Raw genomic sequence first — 21,992 nt, 5'->3', positions numbered from 1 at the left:
AGAATTCAATGGATTTAGTGATTTGGAGTGTGACTGATGGTTTGGCAAACTTGTTAGCATGTTCTTTATGCTATAGTTATCTGAATAACTGTTAATATGTTACATTAATATACCAGACACATACTCAGTTCATTGTCTATGCGTCATGTAGCTGAATGTGTTACGTTAGCATACCGTAACCCTATTCAGTCTGTTGTTCTCTAATCCATTATTATTTTAAATTGCCTTTCAAGATGAAATGTCTGTTCTTGGTCTCAGATTTTATCAAATAAATTTCCCCCAAAAATGCGACTTATAGTCCAGTGCGACTTGTATATGTTTTTTTCTTCTTTATTATGCATTTTTTGGCTGGTGCGACTTATACTCCGGAGCGACTTATAGTCCGAAAAATATGGTAGATAGTTAACTTAGACACTGTTAATTAGCATGTAAAAATGGAGTTACGCTAACATGAACAATGTTAACTTATCTGAAGTCCTTTCAGAAATCTGTTTTAGCACAATCTTGCCAAATAAACTGTGGCAGTGGGGGCGTGGTCAAGCGTCGGTCTGTGACCGGAGGGCGGAGTCAGAGAAGGTAAGTGGCAGAATCACTGCACCTGAGGTTGATTAATGTGTTTGTGTGTCTTCCCCAGTGACCGCGCCCTATTTAAGGAGGACAGCGAGAGGAGAGCGGGCTCTCTCCTGACCAGAACGTATGTGTGGCATGTGTGTGTGTATATAGTTATATATGAATAAACGTGTAGAAGCTGAAAAGCTGTCAATAAAAGAGTGATTGAGAACTCAGTACTGGCCTGCCGTGCTTCTGTGCTCCACTCACCTAGAACACTTGTTACAGTGGTGCCAAAACCCAGGACGGAGCTCAGGAGAGAACAGCCCCATGGAGTCCTCCCCCTTCAAGGACCTGGTCCATGCCCTCGCCACGGCCCAACAGAGCCAGCACCAGGCGCTGGTCGCCCTCCGGGAAGAACAGGAGCGAAGGTTCAAGGCCCTGGTGCTGGCGCAGCAGGAAGATCGCCAGGCGTTCCGGCACCTACTCGTGTCGGCGGGGTCCACCACCTCCACCACTGCAGGCCCTTCCCACCTCACTCTGATGAAGATGGGCCTGCATGACGACCCCGAGGCCTTCCTCGTTCTCTTTGAGCAGGCAGCAGAGGCGTGGGGTTGGCCAGTGGAACAGCGCGCGGCGTGCCTCCTCCCCCTCCTCACGGGCGAGGCGCAGCTGGCCGCGCTACAGCTCCCTGCCGACAGCCGGCTGGTCTACGCGGACCTCCACAGGGCTGTCCTCCAGCGCGTGGGCCGCACTCTGGAGCAGCAGCGGCAGTGCTTCCGCGCGCTGCGCCTGGAGGAGGTTGGCCGGCCGTTCGTGTTTGGCTAGCAACTCCGGGACGCCTGCCACCGGTGGCTGAGGGCCGACAACCGTGACGCTGAGGAGATCATCGATCTGGTGGCACTGGAGCAATTCGTCGCTCGACTTCCAGAGGGAACTGCGGAGTGGGTCCAGTGCCATTGCCTGGCGTCGCTGGATCAGGCCATTGAGCTGGCAGAGGACCATATGGCAGCCGTTCCAATGGCAGGACAGCGTGTCTCCCCTTCTCCCCTCCCCTCTCTCTCTCTCCTTCTGTTCCTCTCTCTTGCCCCATTCCCCCACCGCGGAGGCGGGGGTAGGCTCCACCCCAGCTGGCCCGCCGCACCCGCGGTGTCCTATCTTCTCCTACTTCCATGTCTGTGTCTTCTCCCCCTCAGGTGAGTGATATCCGGAACACCGGTGCAGAGAGAGAGCCCGGGCCGGTGTCCTGGCGCTGCGGGGAGCCAGGGCACCTCCAGCATCAGTGCTCGGCGATGGAGGTGGGCATGGTGGTCCAGATCCCCGACACGCCAGGAACCGCCCTCGATCGGGCCAGAGCGTATCACATACCGGTGAGTATCCAAGGGGATACGTATCAGGCTTTGGTGGATTCCGGCTGTAATCAGACCTCAATCCACCAAAGCCTGGTGCAAGACGAGGCAGTGGGGGGAGCACAATTGGTGAAGGTGTTGTGTGTGCATGGGGATGTTCACAGCTACCCTTTAGTGTCAGTTCACATTCTGTTTCGAGGGGAGAAATTTATAGTAAAGGCGGCGGTTAATCCTCGCCTCACCCACTCTATAATTTTGGGGACTGATTGGCTGGGACTTTGGGATTTAATGAGTCATCTAGTGAAGAGTGGGTCCTGCCATAGTTTAATAAGGGGAGGTCCCGGTGTCGCGTTGGCAGGAGCAGCTGTCACAGAGCCGTCTACGTCAGCTCCGCGTCAGAGTGAGGAGCCGTCGGCCCCTCCTCTCTCTTGGGGAATCCCTTGCGGATTTCCCATTAGAGCAGTCGCGAGACGAGACTCTGTGGCATGCATTTGACCAAGTGAGAGTAATCAATGGTCAAATGCTCCAGCCAAACGCCACCCCGTCCTTCCCCTACTTTGCGATTATGAAGGATAGATTATACCGAGTGATGCAGGACACTCAAACTAAAGAGCAAATCACGCAGCTTTTGATTCCAAAGAGCCGCCGGGAATTGGTATTCCAGGCGGCTCACTTTAATCCCATGGCTGGACACTTAGGGCAGGACAAAACACTAGCCCGAATAATGGCCCAGTTCTATTGGCCAGGGATTCGCGGCGATGTCCGTAGGTGGTGTACGGCGTGCCGCGAATGCCAGTTAGTAAATCCAGCAGCCATTCCAAAAGCGCCTTTGCGTCCTCTACCATTAATCGAGACCCCGTTCAAAAGAATTGGGATGGATCTCGTTGGGCCATTAGATCGGTCAACACAAGGGTACCGCTTTATATTAGTTCTAGTGGACTATGCAACACAATACCCAGAAGCAGTGCATCTTCGCAATATCTCAGCATGCAGTATTGGGGAGGCACTCTTCTGTGTTATCTCCCGAGTTGGAATCCCAAAAGAGATTCTGACTGACCAAGGCACCGCGTTTATGTCACGTACACTAAAGGAACTGTATAAGTTGTTGGGGATTAAGCTGATCCGCACCAGCGTTTATCACCCACAAACGGACTGTTTAGTTGAACGGTTCAATTGCACCCTCAAAAATATAATTAAAAAATTCGTAAGGGAGGACGCACGTAATTTGGATAAGTGGCTCGAACCCTTGTTGTTTTCAGTGCGAGAGGTCCCACAAGCCTCCACGGGGTTCTCCATGTTTGAATTGTTATATGGGCGTAAGCCGTGTGGCATTCTAGATGTGCTGTGGGAAAATTGGGAGGAGAGACCTTCACAAAGTAAAATTGAAATCCAATACGTTATTGACCTGCGTGCAAAACTCCACACACTCGCCCACCTAACCCAGGAGAATTTGCGGCAGGCCCAAGAACGACAAACCCGCCTGTACAACAAGGGTACGCGCCTCAGGGAGTTCACACCAGGAGATAAAGTACTCGTACTGTTGCCCACATCGAGCTCTAAATTAATCGCCAGGTGGCAAGGACCCTTTGAGGTCACACGGCGAGTCGGGGATGTCAACTATGAGGTGAGGTGAATGGACAGGGGTGGGGCATTACAGGTATACCACCTCAATCTGTTAAAACGTTGGAGTGAGGAGGTCCCCGTGGTGCTGGTGTCGGTGGTTCCTGAGAAGGCGGAGCTGGGGCCAGAGGTTCAAAAGTGAAAATTGGCATCACCCACAGCTCCGGTCCCCTGTGGAGCCCACCTCTCACCGACTCAGCTCGTGGAGGTCGCCCGGTTGCAAACAGAATTTTCTGACTTGTTCTCGCCTCTGCCCGGCCACACCCACCTCATAGAACACCACATTGAGATGCCCCCGGGGGTGGTAGTGCGTAGCCGCCCTTACAGACTGCCCAAACACAAGAAAAAGGTGGTTCGGGAAGAACTCGAGACCATGCTCGAAATGGGCATTGTCGAGGAGTCCCACAGTGACTGGAGCAGTCCGGTGGTCTTGGTACCCAAGGCTGACGGGTCAGTCCGGTTCTGTGTAGACTATAGAAAAGTCAACGCGGTATCTAAATTCGACGCATACCCAATGCCTTGTATTGATGAGTTGCTCGATCGACTAGGCACGGCTCGCTTTTACTCAACACTGGATTTGACAAAGGGTTATTGGCAGATCCCCTTGACTCCATTATCCCGAGAAAAAACGGCCTTTTCCACACCGTTCGGCTTACACCAGTTTGTCACACTTCCTTTTGGGCTGTTTGGGGCACCCGCTACGTTTCAGCGGCTGATGGATAGGGTCCTCCGCCCCCACACCACCTATGCTGCTGCGTACCTTGACGACATCATTATTTATAGTAATGACTGGCCACGGCACCTACAACACCTGAGGGCCGTCCTTAGGTTGCTGAGGCGGGCGGGTCTCACAGCCAACCCGAAGAAGTGTGCGATTGGGCGGGTGGAAGTACGGTATCTGGGCTTCCACTTGGGCAATGGGCAGGTGCGTCCCTAAATTAACAAGACTGCAGCGATTGTGGCCTGCCCGAGGCCCAAGACCAAAAAGGGGGTGAGACAGTTCCTGGGGCTGGCTGGCTATTATCGTAGGTTTATACCTAATTATTCGGACGTCACCAGCCCGCTGACTGATCTCACTAAAAAGGGGGCACCAGATCCGGTCCAGTGGATGGAGCAATGCCAGCGGGCTTTTTCTGAGGTAAAGGCTGCACTGTGTGGGGGGGCCACTGTTATACTCCACTGACTTTTCTCTCCCTTTTATATTGCAGATGGACGCGTTGGACAGAGGGCTGGGGGCTGTTTTGTCCCAGGAGGTGGAGGGGGAGGATTGCCCAGTGCTGTACATAAGTCGTAAGCTGTCAGTGCGTGAGGGGCGCTACAGCACCATTGAGAAGGAGTGCCTGGCCATCAAGTGGGCGGTCCTCGCCCTCCGTTACTACCTGCTGGGATGCCCTTTCACCCTCTGTTCGGACCACGTGCCCCTCCAGTGGCTCCACCGCATGAAGGATGCCAACGCACGGATCACCCGTTGGTATCTGGCACTCCAACCCTTTAACTTCAAGGTGGTCCACAGGCCGGTGGCGCAGATGGTCGTGGCGGACTTCCTCTCCCGTCAAAGGGAGGGGGAGTCGGCTGCAGGCCGGACGGCTGCCCAGCCTGAGTCGGGCGGTGGGGGTATGTGGCAGTGGGGGCATGGTCAAGCGTCGGTCTGTGACCAGAGGGTGGAGTCAGGGAAGGTAAGTGGCAGAATCACTGCACCTGAGGTTGATTAATGTGTTTGTGTGTCTTCCCCAGTGACCGCGCCCTATTTAAGGAGGAGAGTGAGAGGAGAGCAGGCTCTCTCCCGACCAGAACACATGTGTGTGTGGCGCGTGTGTGTGTGTGTGTGGGTGTGTGTATATAGTTATATATGAATAAACGTGTAGAAGCTGAAAAGCTGTCAATAAAAGAGTGATTGAATACTCAGTACTGGCCTGCCGTGCTTCTGTGCTCCACCCACCTAGAACGCTTGTTACATAAACAAAATGGAGAAATCTTTCTTTTCTAGTAACATTAGCTACCCAGTATGATTTGAGTTTGAAAAGAGTTTGCTTGCATGTCGGATGGCGTTTCACTGACTAGCTAGCTTAACCTTAAACCATCATAATTCCACAGGCAGATTCATATGTGCATGAATATATATATACACAGTGCTCAGCGTAAATGAGTCCACCCCCTTTGAAAAGTAACATTTTAAACAATATCTCAATGAACACAAACAATTTCCAAAATGTTGATAAGACAAAGTTTAATATAACATCTGTTTAACTTATAACATGAAAGTAAGGTTAATAATATTACTTAGATTACACATTTTTCAGTTTTACTCAAATTAGGGTGGTGCAAAAATGAGTACACCCCACAACAAAAACTACTACATCTAGTACTTTGTATGGCCTCCATGATTTTTAATGACAGCACCAAGTCTTCTAGGCGTGGAATGAACAAGTTGGCGACATTTTACAACATCAATCTTTTTCCATTCTTCAACAATGACCTCTTTTAGTGACTGGATGCTGGATGGAGAGTGATGCTCAACTTGTCTCTTCAGAATTCCCCATAGGTGTTCGATTGGGTTCAGATCAGGAGACATACTTGGCCACTGAATCACTTTCAGCCTGTTCTTCTTCAGAAATCCAACAGTGGCCTTAGATGTGTGTTTAGTCATGTTGGAAAAGTGCACGACGACCAAGGGCACGGAGTGATGGTAGCATCTTCTCTTTCAGTATAGAGCAATACATCTGTGAATTTATGATGCCATCGATCAAATTCAGCTCCCTGACACCAGCAGCACTCATGCAGCCCCACATAAGGACACTGCCACCCCCATGTTTCACTGTAGGCACCATGCATTTTTCTTTGTATTCCTCACCTTTGCGACGCCATACGGTTTTGAAGCCATCAGTTCCAAAAACATTTATCTTGGTCTCATCACTCCAGAGTATAGAGTCCCAGTAGTCTTCATCTTTGTCAGCATGGGCCCTGGCAAACTCTAGGTGGGCTTTTTTGTGCCTGGGCTTTAGGAGAGGCTTCTTTTGTGGATGGAATCCATGCATGCCATTCCTCTGCAGTGTACGTCGTATTGTGTCACGGGAAATAGTCACCCCAGTTTGGCTTTCTACTTCTTTAGATAACTGCAGTGAACTTGCATGCTGATTTTCTTCAACCCTTCTCATCAGAAGACGCTCCTGTCGAGGTGTTAACTTCCGTGGACGACCTGGACGTCTCTGTGAGATGGCTGCAGTTCCATCTTACTTAAATTTTTGTACCACTTTTGCTACAGTATTCTGACTGATAAGTAAAGCTTTGCTGATCTTCTTGTAGCCTTCACCTTTGTGGTAGAAAGAAATTTTTTCTTTGGGGAATTCTGAAGAGACAAGTTGAGCATCACTCTCCATCCAGCATCCAGTCAATAAAAGAGGTCATTGTTGAAGAATGGAAAAAGATTGATGTTTTAAAATGTTGCCAACTTGTTCATTCCATGCCTAGAAGACTTGGTACTGTCATTAAAAATCATGGAGCCCATACAAAGTACTAGATGTAGTAGTTTTTGTTGTGGGGTGTACTCATTTTTGCACCACCCTAATTTGAGTAAAACTGAAAAATGTGTAATCCAAGTTACCATATATTATTAACCTTACTTTCATGTTATAAGTTAAACAGATGTTATATTAAACTTAGTCTTGTCAACATTTTGGAAATTGTTTGTGTTCATTGAGATATTGTTTAAAATGTTACTTTTCAAAGGGGGTGGACTCATTTACACTGAGCACTGTACATGTGCACACGCACACACACACACACAGACACACACACACACACACACACACACACACACACAGACACACACACACACACACACACGAGACCTGTGAGATGGACAGTATTGTACTAGTCAGTCACAACAAATTGTTGGAATTTTTTGTTTTGATGTCAGATGATGGTCTTGCATTTTTTTTTGTCTTGCTTAAAGCAGTGTTGCTGTTGGGCAGTTATTAAGCTCGAGGTGTGGATCTGGGTTTTAATCAGGTTGGATTGTAATTTTTATTTTCTGAGCAAGCTGCATTTACAGTTATTCCACGGTCTTCCTGATGAACATACACATACATGTGTGCACACAGTGCCAGAGCTGGGTCAGAACCCTACCATGCTGCTTTGTGGGGGTGGGGAGGAGTGTTACAATAAAAAAAAAAAAAAAATTAAAATAACAATGCCTCTTCTTCAGTTCAGTCGTGTTTCATTTTGTAACGTTCTACCAGGCGTTTATTCGACAGGTTCTACAAGCTGTTCAGTAAATCCAGTCGGTTACTTCAGAGGCATTAGGTTTTGTCAGCATTGTGGCAATAATACAATGATGTGTTGACAGAAAATGTACTTTTAATACTTAAGTATTTTTAAAAGCAAGTACTTCAGTATTTAACTTAGGTAAAAATTTGATTGGACAACTTTCACTTGTATTGGAGTAACATTTGACCAGTGGGATCTGTACTTTGACTTAGGTAATGAAGTTGGGTACTTTGTCCACCCCTGGTGTCTCGTAAGCAATTATACGCCTCTGCTTTCGGCATCAGCAAATAATTAATTGCTTGCTTGTCACTAACAAATCATGATATTTTGTCCAGCCTTGGCCTATAACTGCTTATTGGCTGCAATTTTCACTCACCTAGCTTTATCAGTAGACATTTTTTCTTGCCTGCACTGTTTGCTGCCATGTGCTGCGAACAACAAACTCCTTGTGCTAAGTTTTCTTGCATTTGTGTGAACTCCACCTTAAGTTGTGAACAAAGTGTCGACCCTGGAAGTGAGGGCGTCTTAGTCTGAGTGATCGCAAGACATACTTTTATGCCTGACACTTTCTCTGTGCACTCTGCTTCACTGAGCTACACCCATGAATACCTTTGTGCGTGTGCAATTCATAGCGCCTTGTGCTACTTTTTAATAAGAAGCTGTAGTTCTACTTCTTGATCTTTTCACAGAGTATAGTATGCCATTTGCTTTGCTCTGATTGCCATTATTAATTGTGAAGTATGTCCAGATTGGGATCATTTTGTGGCGTCTGTTCAATCTGCCCTCTCTTTGAGCATTTTTTAAGAAAGTGAATACAAGCATGATATCAGACCGATACCAGTACGAGCATTGCTCCACCCCTAGTTTATATTTTTGGAAAGGATGACATTTATTCACATATAACAATACAGCAGCTGTGTATTTAAACATTTGTTTAGAAGAAGCTGCTAGAATATTTTTAATGGACATGCTCTTAACTTTTAGTGTAGTATGTTCAATGCAGCAGGCATGATCACAACATATATTGAGGATATTACACAGTGGCATGAAGATATGAAGTTTATCTTCAAGTTGTGAATGTATATATCATGATGAGCGAAGCGAACAAGTGAAATATTTTTCAACATGAGAAGCTAAACTTCATATCTTCATGCCACCGTTTAATGTTCTTTATATTATATGGATGCATCCACAAAAAATACACAAGTTAATCAAAAGAATTTAATTTTGAACTGGTTTGCCATTTTAACAACGTGCATCTAGTCAGCAGAAAAACACTGGGAGTGGCATCATCGGAGTGAAATATCAGGAATTAGTATACATACAGGACACTTTTTTGATGGAATAAAAACATGGATTCTATTCCCTTCTAGCGGGTTTCATTCATTTGGTTTGATAGCATGCAATATTGTTAGCATATCGCTTATCCTACATGTATTACATCACTCTACCCAATGGAGAATAAGTGTTGAATAGGGTTTACAATAATGCATGGTTGTCAAAACGACATGACATCACACGTCAGAGATGTAAAACTTCCGCGTTAGTGAGCGACTGTGACAATTTGTAAACAAACACGGCTGCCAGGTTTGCTTCATTAAATATGGAAGATTTTGAGAGAATTTTGAAAGAGAAAGATGCGCTGAACATCCGAAAGGAATGTGTATGTATAATAATAATAATAATAATAATAATAATAAATAATATTGGCTGGCTTTTTTTTGTGGTCTATCAGATATATTCCATTCAGCTACTCGTCTTTGACTCGTTCAGTATCATGCTAGCTGAATGGAATATATCTGATATATCACTCAACACCAGCCAATATTAGTATTTAAATACGTCACTCAGATCCGTGATGTATTTCATATGAAAAATGTGAGTTTTTCAACATGAGAAGATAAATTTCATATCTTCAAGCCAATGTATGATTTTCTTTTTATTATATAGACACATTCACAAACAAAAAGTACCCAAATTTATCAAAACAATTCATCGATTTCCTCACAAGTGAAAAATATGTCACTGTGTCCCGGATGTAGTTCAGATGAAAAATACGAGTGGTGCATTTCCCAGTAAAACACTTGTGTCTATATAATATATACAACCATTACACTTACATACAATACACTTCCATTATTTGAACATGATTTGCTAGAACACACAGCTGAAGAAATCATTTCTACACCTACTGAGTGAACGTAGGCACATATTAATGTTTATGTAAGGGATTTATGTAATACGAAAACGGACTGGGACTGACCTGTAGCCTCGGGTGCACACGCAGGAATAACCGTTGATCTCATCCAGGCAGTCTGCATCGTTCTGGCATTTGTGTTCCTGACAGTCATCATAGTCCACACTACAGTCATCTCCCACATATCCAGGCACACACACACACCTATCACAAGAAAAAATAAGTTAGCAATGAATAATAATGGAGAAAATGAATGCCATAACTTGAAATATGGTCCTTTATACTTTACAGGTGTTTGCTATTTATATTATTTATATTATATTTCATGTGTACGGTGTCTCGCAAAAGCATTCACCCCTCTTTGTGTCTTTGTGTTTGTCCTGTTTTGTCACATTACAAGCTAGAATTAAAATGGATTTTTGGGGGGTTAGCACCAGTTGATTTACAAAACATGCCTACCACTTTAAAGGTGAAAATTGTCTTTTACTGTGACACAAACAGCATTTAAGATGAAAAAACAAAACTCTGGAGTGTGCATAGGTATCCCCCCCCCCAAAAAAGTCAATACTTCGTAGAGCCACCTTTTGCTGCAATTATAGCTGCAAGTCTCTTGGGGTATATCTCTATTCGCTTAGCACATCTAGCCACTGGGATTTTTGCCCATTCCTCAAGGCAAAACTGCTCCAACTCCTTCAAGTTAGATGGGTTGTGTTGGTGTACAGCAATCTTCAAGTTATGCCACAGATTCTCAATTGGATTGAGGTCTGGGCTTTGATTAGGCCATTCCAAGACATTTAAATATTTCCCTTTAAACCACTCCAGTGTAGCTTTAGCAGTATGTTTAGGGTCATTGTCCTGCTGGAACGTGAACCTTGGTCCCAGTCTCAAACCTCTGGCTGACTCAAACAGGTTTTCCTCCAGAATTGCCTTGTATTTAGTGCCATCCATCTTTCCTTCAGTTCTGACCAGCTTTCCTGTCCCTGCAGATGAAAATCATCCCCACAGCATGATGCTGCCACCACCATGCTTCACTGTAGGAATGGTGTTCTCAGGATGTTGGGTTTGCGCCACACATGGCATTTCCCATGATGGCCAGAAAGGTCAATTTTAGTCTCATTTGACCACAGAATCTTCTTCCATGTGTTTGGGGAGTCTGCCACATACTGTTGGGCAAACTCCAAACGTGTTTTCTTAAGCAATGACTTATTTCTGGCCACTCTTCCATAAAGCCCCGCTCTGTGGAGTGTACGGCTTAAAGTGGTCCTATGGACAGATACTCCCATCTCCTGTGGATCTTTGCAGCTCCTTCAGTGTTATCTTTGGTGTCTTCGTTGCATCTCTGATTAATGCCCTCCTTGCCCGGACTGTGAGTTTTGGTGGGCGGCCTTCTCCTGTCAGGTTTGTAGTGGTGCCATATTCTTTCCATTTTGCTGCAATGGATTTAATGGTGCTCCCTGGGATATTCAAAGTTTGGGATATTTTTGTAACTCAACTCTGATCTATACTTCTCCACAACTTTGTCTCTGACCTGTTTGGAGGCTCCTTGGTTTTCATGTTGCTTGCTTAGTAGTGTAGCAGAGTCAGGGTCCTTCCAGAACAGGTTGATTTATACAGACATCATGTGACAGAGCTTGTGACACTGAGTGCACACAGGTGGATCTTAATCAACTAATTATATGACTTACAGTATGAAGTGAATTGGTTGGACCAGCTCTTATTTCGGGGTTTCATACAGAAGGGGGTGAATACATATGCACACTCCAGATTTCTGGGTTTTTTTTTTTAATCTTAATTATTGTTTGTGTGACAATAAAACAACAATTTGTATCTTTAAAGTGGTCGGCATGTTGTGTAAATCAAATGGTGCTAACCCCCCAAAATCCATTTTAATTCCAGCTTGTAATGCGACAAAACAGGACAAACACCAAGGGGGATGAATACTTTTGCAAGAGGTTGGTGACAAATTAAAAAAAAAAAAAACAAGAAAAAAAACCCAGAATACATGAATGGAGAAAGAGAACAGATGCTTCCAAACAGATGTACTGCATGTTATAATGAAGCAATTAACATCCCACATCCATAAACATGTCATGGCCATGTAATATAACTTTAATTCCTAAGCGTCTACTTTAGTAAATTTGATCCTAAATGTTATTACTTCGGGCCAGCCGCTGTGATGAGACAGGTGGACTGGTGCTTGCAGGGGCTGCGTTCAGGAGTGCACAGGTCTTCCAGTTCTTCACACATTTCTCCTACACACACCCACACACACACACACACACACACACACGGAACATTATGGAAAGACCACACACAAACACACATTCTGTTTGAACGGTCTGTTTCTAATACTTTTTATTGCACCCTTTCTCTACTCATATGCCAACATTTCCACATCTGCCAAGTTTACACATTTTAACTTTTTTTTCTTTATTGTCCTTTTGAGATGCAGTCAATAAAAACATGTGATAAGGACGAAGAATTTTTAAAGCCTCAATTAAATGTCATCTATCCATTAAATCAAGTTCCACTTAACTTTAAATAATGTTCAACAATAATCATTTGAATAATCATAAAAAAAATTGTTTCAGGGTTTTTTTTTTTATTCAGATTACTTTTAATCCTGTTGCCCCACTTTAAATTTTTGATCGTGATTGATTTTAATATTTGAAATTTAAATATTTTAAATTCAAGTTTTAAAATACTGTTTAAATATTTGCTATTTAAACCAGCATTTGTTCAACACATTATAGAAAACTCAAGAGTTCCTCACAAGAAACTGTTGATACTTAAAAGAAAATTAGTAATAGACTGATATTAAGAATCATATTTTTTGTTATTTACGAATGTAGACTTTTGAATCCATCATGTTGGACACTCAGAATTAATCTCATGTCAAGATTTTAATCAGAGATTAAGGTTTTAATGCATGATTTATTTGGGCAAGTTTTAAAATTGAATGGTGCAACACAACTCCATAAAATAAAAATTTGATCTTCATCCTGTTACTGTAGACCAGAAAAGTTGGGAATGAAAACTGGGTACCTGTGTAATAAGGTGCACACAAGCACGTGTAGTTGTTCACACCATCTTTGCAGGTTGCTCCATTCTCGCAGTCGTTGTCCTCACAGTCATCAATGTTGATTTCACATCTTTGGCCCTCGAATCCCAGGGGACATGAACAACTGAGGGATGAAACACTAATTAAAGGTAGTCTGCCTTTCAGATTTTTCAAGTGTAGGTCATAAAAAGAATTTTCCCTGACACCCAATTATTTTTGTTTAATGGACCAAGAGCTACTTAATTTGAATCACAGACTTCCAATTTTATTAGTTTTTTGTTTTAAAATAGAACAATTAATGAATTTAGAGCCACGTGGCCCTAAATTCTCTGCTATTTTTTCCTACTTCACCATGACCCAATTCAAGATACTACATCATGCATCACGTGGTGGGCTTTCCCCGTTCGCGCAAGGCATTGTGAAATCCAAATTTGAAACAGGAGAGAAAAATGGAGGATGCGAATGAAATGTGAAAGACTGACTACAGTAACAGAAAGCGAGAAGAAAAGACGTTATGTTGTGAAGGAAGGGAAATGTAGGACCAAACTAATGAATATCGGCGGTCAGCGAGCACCTCGGTGTGATCAGCTGTTCGTTTAGGGACAGAATGATGTAACTGTCAGTGCACCATCAAGGTAAACCTGTAGAGGGCAGTAATGCAACACTGTGGACACCAGCTAGTGTAAAACCCAAAAGAAGAAGAAGAAGGTAAACCTGCGCATGTGCACATGGACTTCCTCTGTCTGTTTGACTGTGCGAAGCGAGCGATTTCATGCACATTATTTGCTCGGGAATCCCCTCAAATTAAATAACTTCCCAGCCACAGAATGGCCTGCTTTTTTTTGTTTTTTTTAGATATTGTAGAAATAAACATACATCACAATGACCAAATTTCAGAGGGGACTAAATTTCACCGATTTTTTATTATTAACGTATTAACTTTGCTGCTACAATGTAAGTAACAACAGGAACTAACTTGTTTCCTGGATTTTCCACAACATTAAATGCAACTATAAGTGGATAAAAAGTCTCATTTCATTATCTCTAGCCGCTTTATCCTGTTCTACAGGGTCACAGGCAAGCTGGAGCCTATCCCAGCTGACTACGGGCGAAGGGCGGGGTACACCCTGGACAAGTCGCCAGGTCATCACAGGGCTGACACATAGACACAGACAACCATTCACACTCACATTCACACCTACGGTCAATTTAGAGTCACCAGTTAACCTAACCTGCATGTCTTTGGACTGTGGGGGAAACCGGAGCACCCGGAGGAAACCCACGCGGACACGGGGAGAACATGCAAACTCCGCACAGAAAGGCCCTCGCCGGTCGCTGGGCTTGAACCCGGACCTTCTTGCTGTGAGGTGACAGCGCTAACCACTACACCACCATGCCGCCCACCATTAATGATAATAATAATAAATACTGTGATATAAATTACTATGGTATAAGGAAATAAAGCACTTGTGTATTTGATGTGCTGTTATTGGGGGAAAAAAATCAATATCTGGATCATAATGCGTCACACCACCCTGTTGTCTTTCATTTTTTATGTATATAACACAAACAAACATACATGTAACTATCTTCTCCTTCGGTCACTTGGCATGCTCCACCATTAGCACATGGGTTACTGATGCAGGCGTTGAGAGCAGTCTCGCAGTTCTTTCCCTGTATGATGATATAAATGAGCTTTTATGGGAAAAATTCCAGCTCAAACATAGGAAAAAACTGATGAAATCCAATAGAAGCAACATTCCATGTTAGCAATATTCATCTCTCGCTATTAGTCATGGAAAAATCCTTTTTAAATACAACCCTGTTCCCCCCCCAAAAAAAAAAATAATAAAAAATGGTACGCTGTGTAAAATGCAAATAAAAACAGAATGCAATGATTTGCAAATCTTTTTTGACCTATATTCATTTGAATACAATACTAAGGCAAGATATTTAATGTTCAAACTGACAAACTTTATTGTTTTTTTGTAAATATACACTCATTCTGAATTTGATGCCTGTGCAACACATTCCAAAAAAGTTGGGACAGGGGCATATTTACCACTGTGTTACATCGCCTTTTCTTTTAACAGCACTGAGTGAGTGTTTGGGAACTGAGGACACCAGTTAGTGAAGTTTTGAAAGTGAAATTCTTTCCCATTCTTGTTTGATATATGATGACTTTTGCTCAACAGTCCGAGGTCTCCACTGTCATATTTTGCACTTTATAACATGCCACACATTTTCAATGGGAGGCAGGCAGGCCAGTTTAGCACCTGCACTCTTTTACGATGAAGCCACATTGTTGTAACCTGTGCAGAATGTGTCTTGACATCGCCCATCCAGATTGTTACCAGCACAAAGTTCAAAAGCCAACATTTATGATAGTATCAGGTGTGTGAAGGCACCATTAATGCTGAAAGGTACATACAATTTTTGGAGCAACATATGCTGCTATCCAGACAATGTCTTTCAGAGAAATCCCTGCTTATTCCAACAAGATGATATAAAGCTACATTCTGCACAGGTTACAACAATATGGCTTCGTCGTAAAAGAGTGCAGGTGCTAAACTGGCCTGCCTGTCTCCCATTGAAAATGTGTGGCATGTTATGAAGTGCAAAATACGACAGTGGAGACCTCGGACTGTTGAGCAAATGAAGTCGTACATCAAAGAAGAATGGGAAAGAATTTCACTTTCAAAACTTCAGTAATTGGTGTCCTCAGTTCCCAAACACTCACTCAGTGCTGTTAAAAGAAAAGGGGATGTAACACAGTGGTAAACATGCCCCTGTCCCAACTTTTTTGGAATGTGTTGCACAGGCATCAAATTCAGAATGAGTGTACGGTATATTTACAAAAAACAATAAAGTTTATCAGTTTGAAGATAAACTTTGTATTGTCTTTGTATTGTATTCAATTGAAAAGGATGTGCAAATCATTGCATTCTGTTTTTATTTATGTTTTACAAAGCATCCCAACTTTTTTGGAATCGCGGTAGTAAATGCAGAACAATAATCACGTTATCTGTGCCTCTCACCTTGAAGCCTTCTATACATGTGCACTTATACAGTTCTGTTGAATCTGTCTGGCATGTGCCATGGTTCATACAGGGATTAGACAGGCATGGGTTACACTTAGCCAGGACAGATGGGTCAGCTTCACCTGCAAAAAACACACACACCCTTTATTTGTAATAGTAGTACAGTCCATGAAGGTAACTTCCAAAATTGCAGTATAAATCCAGTTTTGTTGATGATGATTATCTCATCTCATTATCTCTAGCCGCTTATCCTTCTACAGGGTCACAGGCAAGCTGGAGCCTATCCCAGCTGACTACGGGCGAAAGGCTGGGTACACCCTGGACAAGTCGCCAGGTCATCACAGGGCTGACACATAGACACAGACAACCATTCACACTCACAGTCAATTTAGAGTCACCAGTTAACCTAACCTGCATGTCTTTGGACTGTGGGGGAAACCGGAGCACCCGGAGGAAACCCACGCGGACACGGGGAGAACATGCAAACTCCACACAGAAAGGCCCTCGCCGGCCACGGGGCTCGAACCCAGACCTTCTTGCTGTGAGGCAACAGCGCTAACCACTACACCACCATGCCGCCCCCGATGATGATGATCTCATCTCATTATCTCTAGCCACTTTATCCTGTTCTACAGGGTCGCAGGCAAGCTGGAGCCTATCCCAGCTGACTACGGGCGAAAGGCGGGGTACACCCTGGACAAGTCACCAGGTCATCACAGGGCTGACACATAGACACAGACAACCATTCACACTCCCATTCACACCTACGGTCAATTTAGAGTCACCAGTTAACCTAACCTGCATGTCTTTGGACTGTGGGGGAAACCGGAGCACCCGGAGGAAACCCACACGGACACGGGGAGAACATGCAAACTCTGCACAGAAAGGCCCTCGCTGGTCACAGGGCTCGAACCCGGACCTTCTTGCTGTGAGGTGACAGTGCTAACCATTACACCACCGTGCCGCCCCCCGATGATGATGATGATTATTATTATTATTATTGTTGTTAAGCATTTTAAAATGTCATTAATGGGGCTATACAAAATTCCAAGCCACACCACCAGAGGTCACAAATACGTAGCACAAGGTTTTACCGTAACTCAGGATAAAGGGATATACCACTTTACTGCACTCACTTTTCAAGTCAAGTCTGTATATTTGTGTTTAATAGTCTGGTATTCTAACTGTTGCTTGTATTTGGGTTTCCCTGATTTTGGATTTCTCAGGTATTAGCTTTGTGCTGTTATCGGAAAATGATCAATAACGGAGTGGTGCCAAGCAGCCTGATGCAAAACAAAGTCACTATTACCAACCCAAATTTCATTAATTTCCGATGACATTTTGTCCCAATGTGTTTTATTCTTCTTATACGACAGCAACATATCTACAATTACAATTTTTAATTTACTGATGAATGACATGTGACTCATGACTATATGACCTTTACAAAATGCTCACACCAGAGACTCCGTCCATAAACGTGAAATAAAAGTCTCTTTACAGCTTCACAATATAAGTTAGTATTTGTTCATGCATTTTTTCAACTGTTTTAATACTATTACTCTGAGATCATGTGCAAGCCATTGTGACTTGCCTTCCGACTGGTACTACTGTCAGAGCTGCTGTGATAGAATATTAATCAGTACATGCAACTATGCTGTGGTATACTGTAGTCTGATCTGTCCTGTTTTTTTTATTCATTTGACGATGTCTTGTTTGAGCTTTGGACCTCTTTAAATATAAACCTGGATTGCCTTGAAGCTACATAGAGTGTCTTGCAAAAGTATTCATCCCCCTTGGTGTTTGTCCTGTTTTGTCGCATTACTTTTGGGGGGTTAGCACCATTTGATTTATACAACATGCCTACCACTTTAAAGGTGAAACTTGTTGTTTTATTGTGACACAAACAATAATTAAGATGAAAAAACAGAAATCTGGAGTGTGCATGTGGATTCCCCCCCCCCCCCCCCAAAAAAAAAGTCAATACTTCATAGAGCTACTGTACCTTTTGCTGCAATTACAGCTGCAAGTCTCTTGCGATATGTCTCTATTAGCTTAATACATCTAGCCACTGGGATTTTTGCCCATTCCTCAAGGCAAAACTGCTCCAACTCCTTCAAGTTAGATGGGTTGCATTGGTGAACAGCAATCTTCAAGTTATGCCACAGATTCTCAATTGGATTGAGGTCTGGGCTTTGACTAGGCCATTCCAAGATGTTTAAATGTTTCCCTTTAAAACACTCCAGTGTAGCTTTAGCAGGATGTTTAAGGTCATTGTCCTGCTAGAACATGAACCTTGTCCCAGTCTCAAACTTCTGGGTGGCTCAAACAGGTTTTCCTCCAGAATTGCTCTGTATTGAGTGCCATCCATCTTTCCTTCAGTCCTGACCAGCTTTCCTCTCCCTGCAGATGAAAAACATCCCCACAGCATGATGCTGCCACCACCATGCTTCACTGTAGGAATGGTGTTCTCAGGGTTTGGGTTTGTACCACACATGGCATTTCCCATGATGGCCAAAAAGATCAATTTTAGTCTCATCTGATCGGAGAATCTTCTTCCATGTGTTTAGGAAGTCTGACACATGCTGTTGGGCAAACTCCAAATATGCTTTCTTTTCTTTTTTTAAGCAATGGCTTTTTTCTGGCCACTCTTCCATAAAGCCCCGCTCTGTGGCATGTATGGCTTAAAGTGGCCCTTTGGACAGATACTCCCATCTCCGCTGTGGATCTTTGCAGCTCCTTCAGTGTTATCTTTGGTGTTTTTGTTGCATCTCTAATTAATACCCTCCTTGCCCAGTCTATGAGTTTTGTTGGGCAGCTTTCTCTTGTCAGGTTTATCGTGGTGCCATATTCTTTCCATCTTGCTATAATGGACTTAATGGTGCTCCCTGGGATATTCAAAGTTCGGGACATTTTTATAACCCAACCCTAATCCATACTTCTTCACAACTTTGTCTCTGACCTGTTTGGAGGCTCCTTGGTTTTCATGTTGTTTGCTTAGTAGTGTAGCAGAGTCAGGGTCCTTCCAGAACAGGTTGATTTATACAGACATCATGTGACAGATAATGTGACACTTTGATTGCACACAGGTGGATCTTAATCAACTAATTATGTGACTTATGAAGTGAATTGATTGGACCAGCTCTTATTTAGGGGTTTCATACAAAAGGGGGTGAATACCTATGCACACTCCAGCTTTCTGTTTTTTTCATCTTAATTATTGTTTGTGTCACAATAAATAAAAGGAAAAAAAATCACCTTTAAAGTTGTAGGCATGTTGTGTAAATCAAATGGTACTAACCCTCCAAAAATCCATTTTAATTCCATCTTGTAATGCAACAAAACAAGACAAACACCAAGGGGGATGAATACTTTTGCAAGACACTGTATTTTCAGAACAGAATGCCATTTAATCACAATCTCAGGACCGAAAATAGATCTAATGTACTCCTTTAAGCATCAATTATGGTGAAATTAGATACACTGATCCTGGGAATCTATGTCCAAATTATGTCTCTTATGTCCCTAATTACAGAGGAACAATAGCTTATCTTAACAAAGGACAGTAAAACATACCAAGGCACTCAAACTTCTTGGCTGGTGTCGTGAGGAGTAGCTTTCCCTCCATTTCAGGCGGCCCGATGCAGCGAGCAATGCCCGGCTCCTTATAACCCGTCTTCACCCAGTCTGAGAGCCAGCGCAAGCGGCAGTCACAGTACAGTGGGTTTGCTCCGATGGCCCTAAAAAAAAAAACACCTTTCATTTAAAAATAACTTTCTAAGACCGTAAAAGAAAATTCTACCATTTTTCCAGCTGGTTCTTATAAAAAGACATTCTTCATGCACTGAAGCAGGGCCTGTGTGATTTTTATCTCATCCAACCATCAATCAAAGGGGAAAAGTAGTCAAGTTAAATACATAGGTTTCAGTAGATGGCGCTCTAGGACTGTTCATGATACTGAAGCAACTTTGCATTGAAAGTGTTGTGGTGTAAAATAAAAAGAAAGAAAGAAAGAAAGAAAGAAAGAAAGAAAGAAAGAAAGAAAGAAAGAAAGAAAGAAAGAAAACCACCATTAAACAATAAAAGCAGAAAATAGATTTAAAAATTAGATAAATGGGCTGATGTTTGGACTGTTTTAATATGAGAAAGGTCTGCAGATAGATAGATAGATAGATAGATAGATAGATAGATAGATAGATAGATAGATAGATAGATAGATAGATAGATAGATAGATAGTGTTGATAAAATAGTACAGTCATGTTAAAATAATTGCTGTTGTAAAACAGTACATAAAATACAAATCTAAGATTCAGGCAAATATTGGGATTTCATTTCTCCCTCATATACTTTATATTTTTCATTTAAATAGCTTCATGAGACAACAAAGAAGTAGGCATGGTATTTTATATATATATATATATATATATATATATATATATATATATATATATATATATGAGTGATTCCACGCTTATGGGTACTGAAATGGGGACATGAACTTATTCACCTAAAACCATTTATTTTTTTACCATCAGGTCACAAAACATGTAATCTTTAATGAATGATATGTTAAAAGATAACTTTAATTTTCTGAGATGTAATAAAAACATTTATATGCCAAAGTCAAGCCTATGAGTTCCAAAATGATGTCTGTTACATTACTTCTGTTACGATTGTCCATCTCGCGTATGTTACAAATTAATTACAATCTAGCTATATACCATGTTAATCTTATTGAAAGAATGTGTATGTTTATTCTACTACACATGTTTATTAATTATATTTGCTAAAATATCACCTTCCTATGTTTCAAAAAGTAATTCTACATTGTTAAAATTGAGAATATATATGTCCACAACACTTCTGTTACGTTCTGACTTTGGCATATAAATATGTTTTTATTACATCTCAGAAAATTAAAGTTATCTTTTAACATATCATTCATTAAAGATTACATGTTTTGTGACCTGATGGTAAAAAAAGAAATGGTTTTAGGTGAATTTTTAAAAATAAGTTCATGTCCCCATTTCAGTACCCATAAGCGTGGAATCACTCATATATATATATATATATATATATATATATATATATATATATATATATATATATATATATATGTGTGTGTGTGTGTGTGTGTGTGTGTGTGTGTATTCATAATTTCCTGTGCAAAAACTATCGATATACTGAATATTAATCATTATGACTACTACGAACAACAACAACAACAACAACAACAACGTTTAAAAGGCACAAACTTTGGCTGTATAGACATCCATGCAGATGTGGATGTGTAGGGCCACACGCACACAGCTGGTGCAGACTGCACTTACAGAATTAACAAAAACACATGCTAGCCTTATGTGGGAGTTGTTGCAAGTAGGACACATTGCGGTCCGAGCTGTGTACAGAAGCCGCAGACCACAGAATGCCTGCACCATGTGAAGCGACTGTGATCAACTGACTGTTCAAGCACTCTGCATGTATGCGTGTGTATCCACGTGTGTGTGTGTTCTCAGATTTAACACAAAGCAGACCAAATAAAGGCGAAAGCTCACATGAGAGCTTTGCTCAGTTTGTGTGTGTGTGTGTATCTATGATCTTTACACTGTTGCAGTACTCACAAGTGAGACAGAGACACTGCGTCACTGAAGATCCCATCAGGAAACTCGGAGATGTCATTACCGTGCAGGGACCTGAGAGAAGGGAAATGAAACACAGTCACACTTACCCTGTGCACTTTTACAAAACCCAGATCTCTCCTGTTTTGAACTTGTGTTACCATCATTAAGTCACACTATTATAAGTATGTGAAATTATACAATATATGTGACCGTCTATATATTGTATTGTCGCATGCAATAAATAAATAAATAAATAAATAAATAAATATTGCCTTCGAGGATTAAAC

General features: G+C 42.4%; 1 protein-coding gene across 2 annotated transcripts in view; it reads right to left on the bottom strand.

Moving 5' to 3' along the window:
• Positions 1-21,992, bottom strand: part of slit1a (slit homolog 1a (Drosophila)) — a 206,844-nt gene that overhangs the window by 26,117 nt on the left and 158,735 nt on the right. For both annotated transcript variants that reach the window (XM_060916914.1, XM_060916915.1), the window contains exons 25-31: positions 21,706-21,777; positions 19,660-19,823; positions 16,081-16,205; positions 14,622-14,716; positions 13,027-13,166; positions 12,140-12,233; positions 10,048-10,185 (exon numbers count right to left, since the gene is read on the bottom strand). In XM_060916914.1, the coding sequence (XP_060772897.1) occupies positions 10,048-10,185; positions 12,140-12,233; positions 13,027-13,166; positions 14,622-14,716; positions 16,081-16,205; positions 19,660-19,823; positions 21,706-21,777 (828 nt within the window). The remainder of the gene's footprint in view (positions 1-10,047; positions 10,186-12,139; positions 12,234-13,026; positions 13,167-14,621; positions 14,717-16,080; positions 16,206-19,659; positions 19,824-21,705; positions 21,778-21,992) is intronic.

The sequence above is a fragment of the Neoarius graeffei genome, chromosome 3 (genome assembly GCF_027579695.1).
Source record: "Neoarius graeffei isolate fNeoGra1 chromosome 3, fNeoGra1.pri, whole genome shotgun sequence".
NCBI classification, from domain to species: domain Eukaryota; kingdom Metazoa; phylum Chordata; class Actinopteri; order Siluriformes; family Ariidae; genus Neoarius; species Neoarius graeffei.
This window is presented reverse-complemented; position numbering and strand designations above follow the sequence as displayed.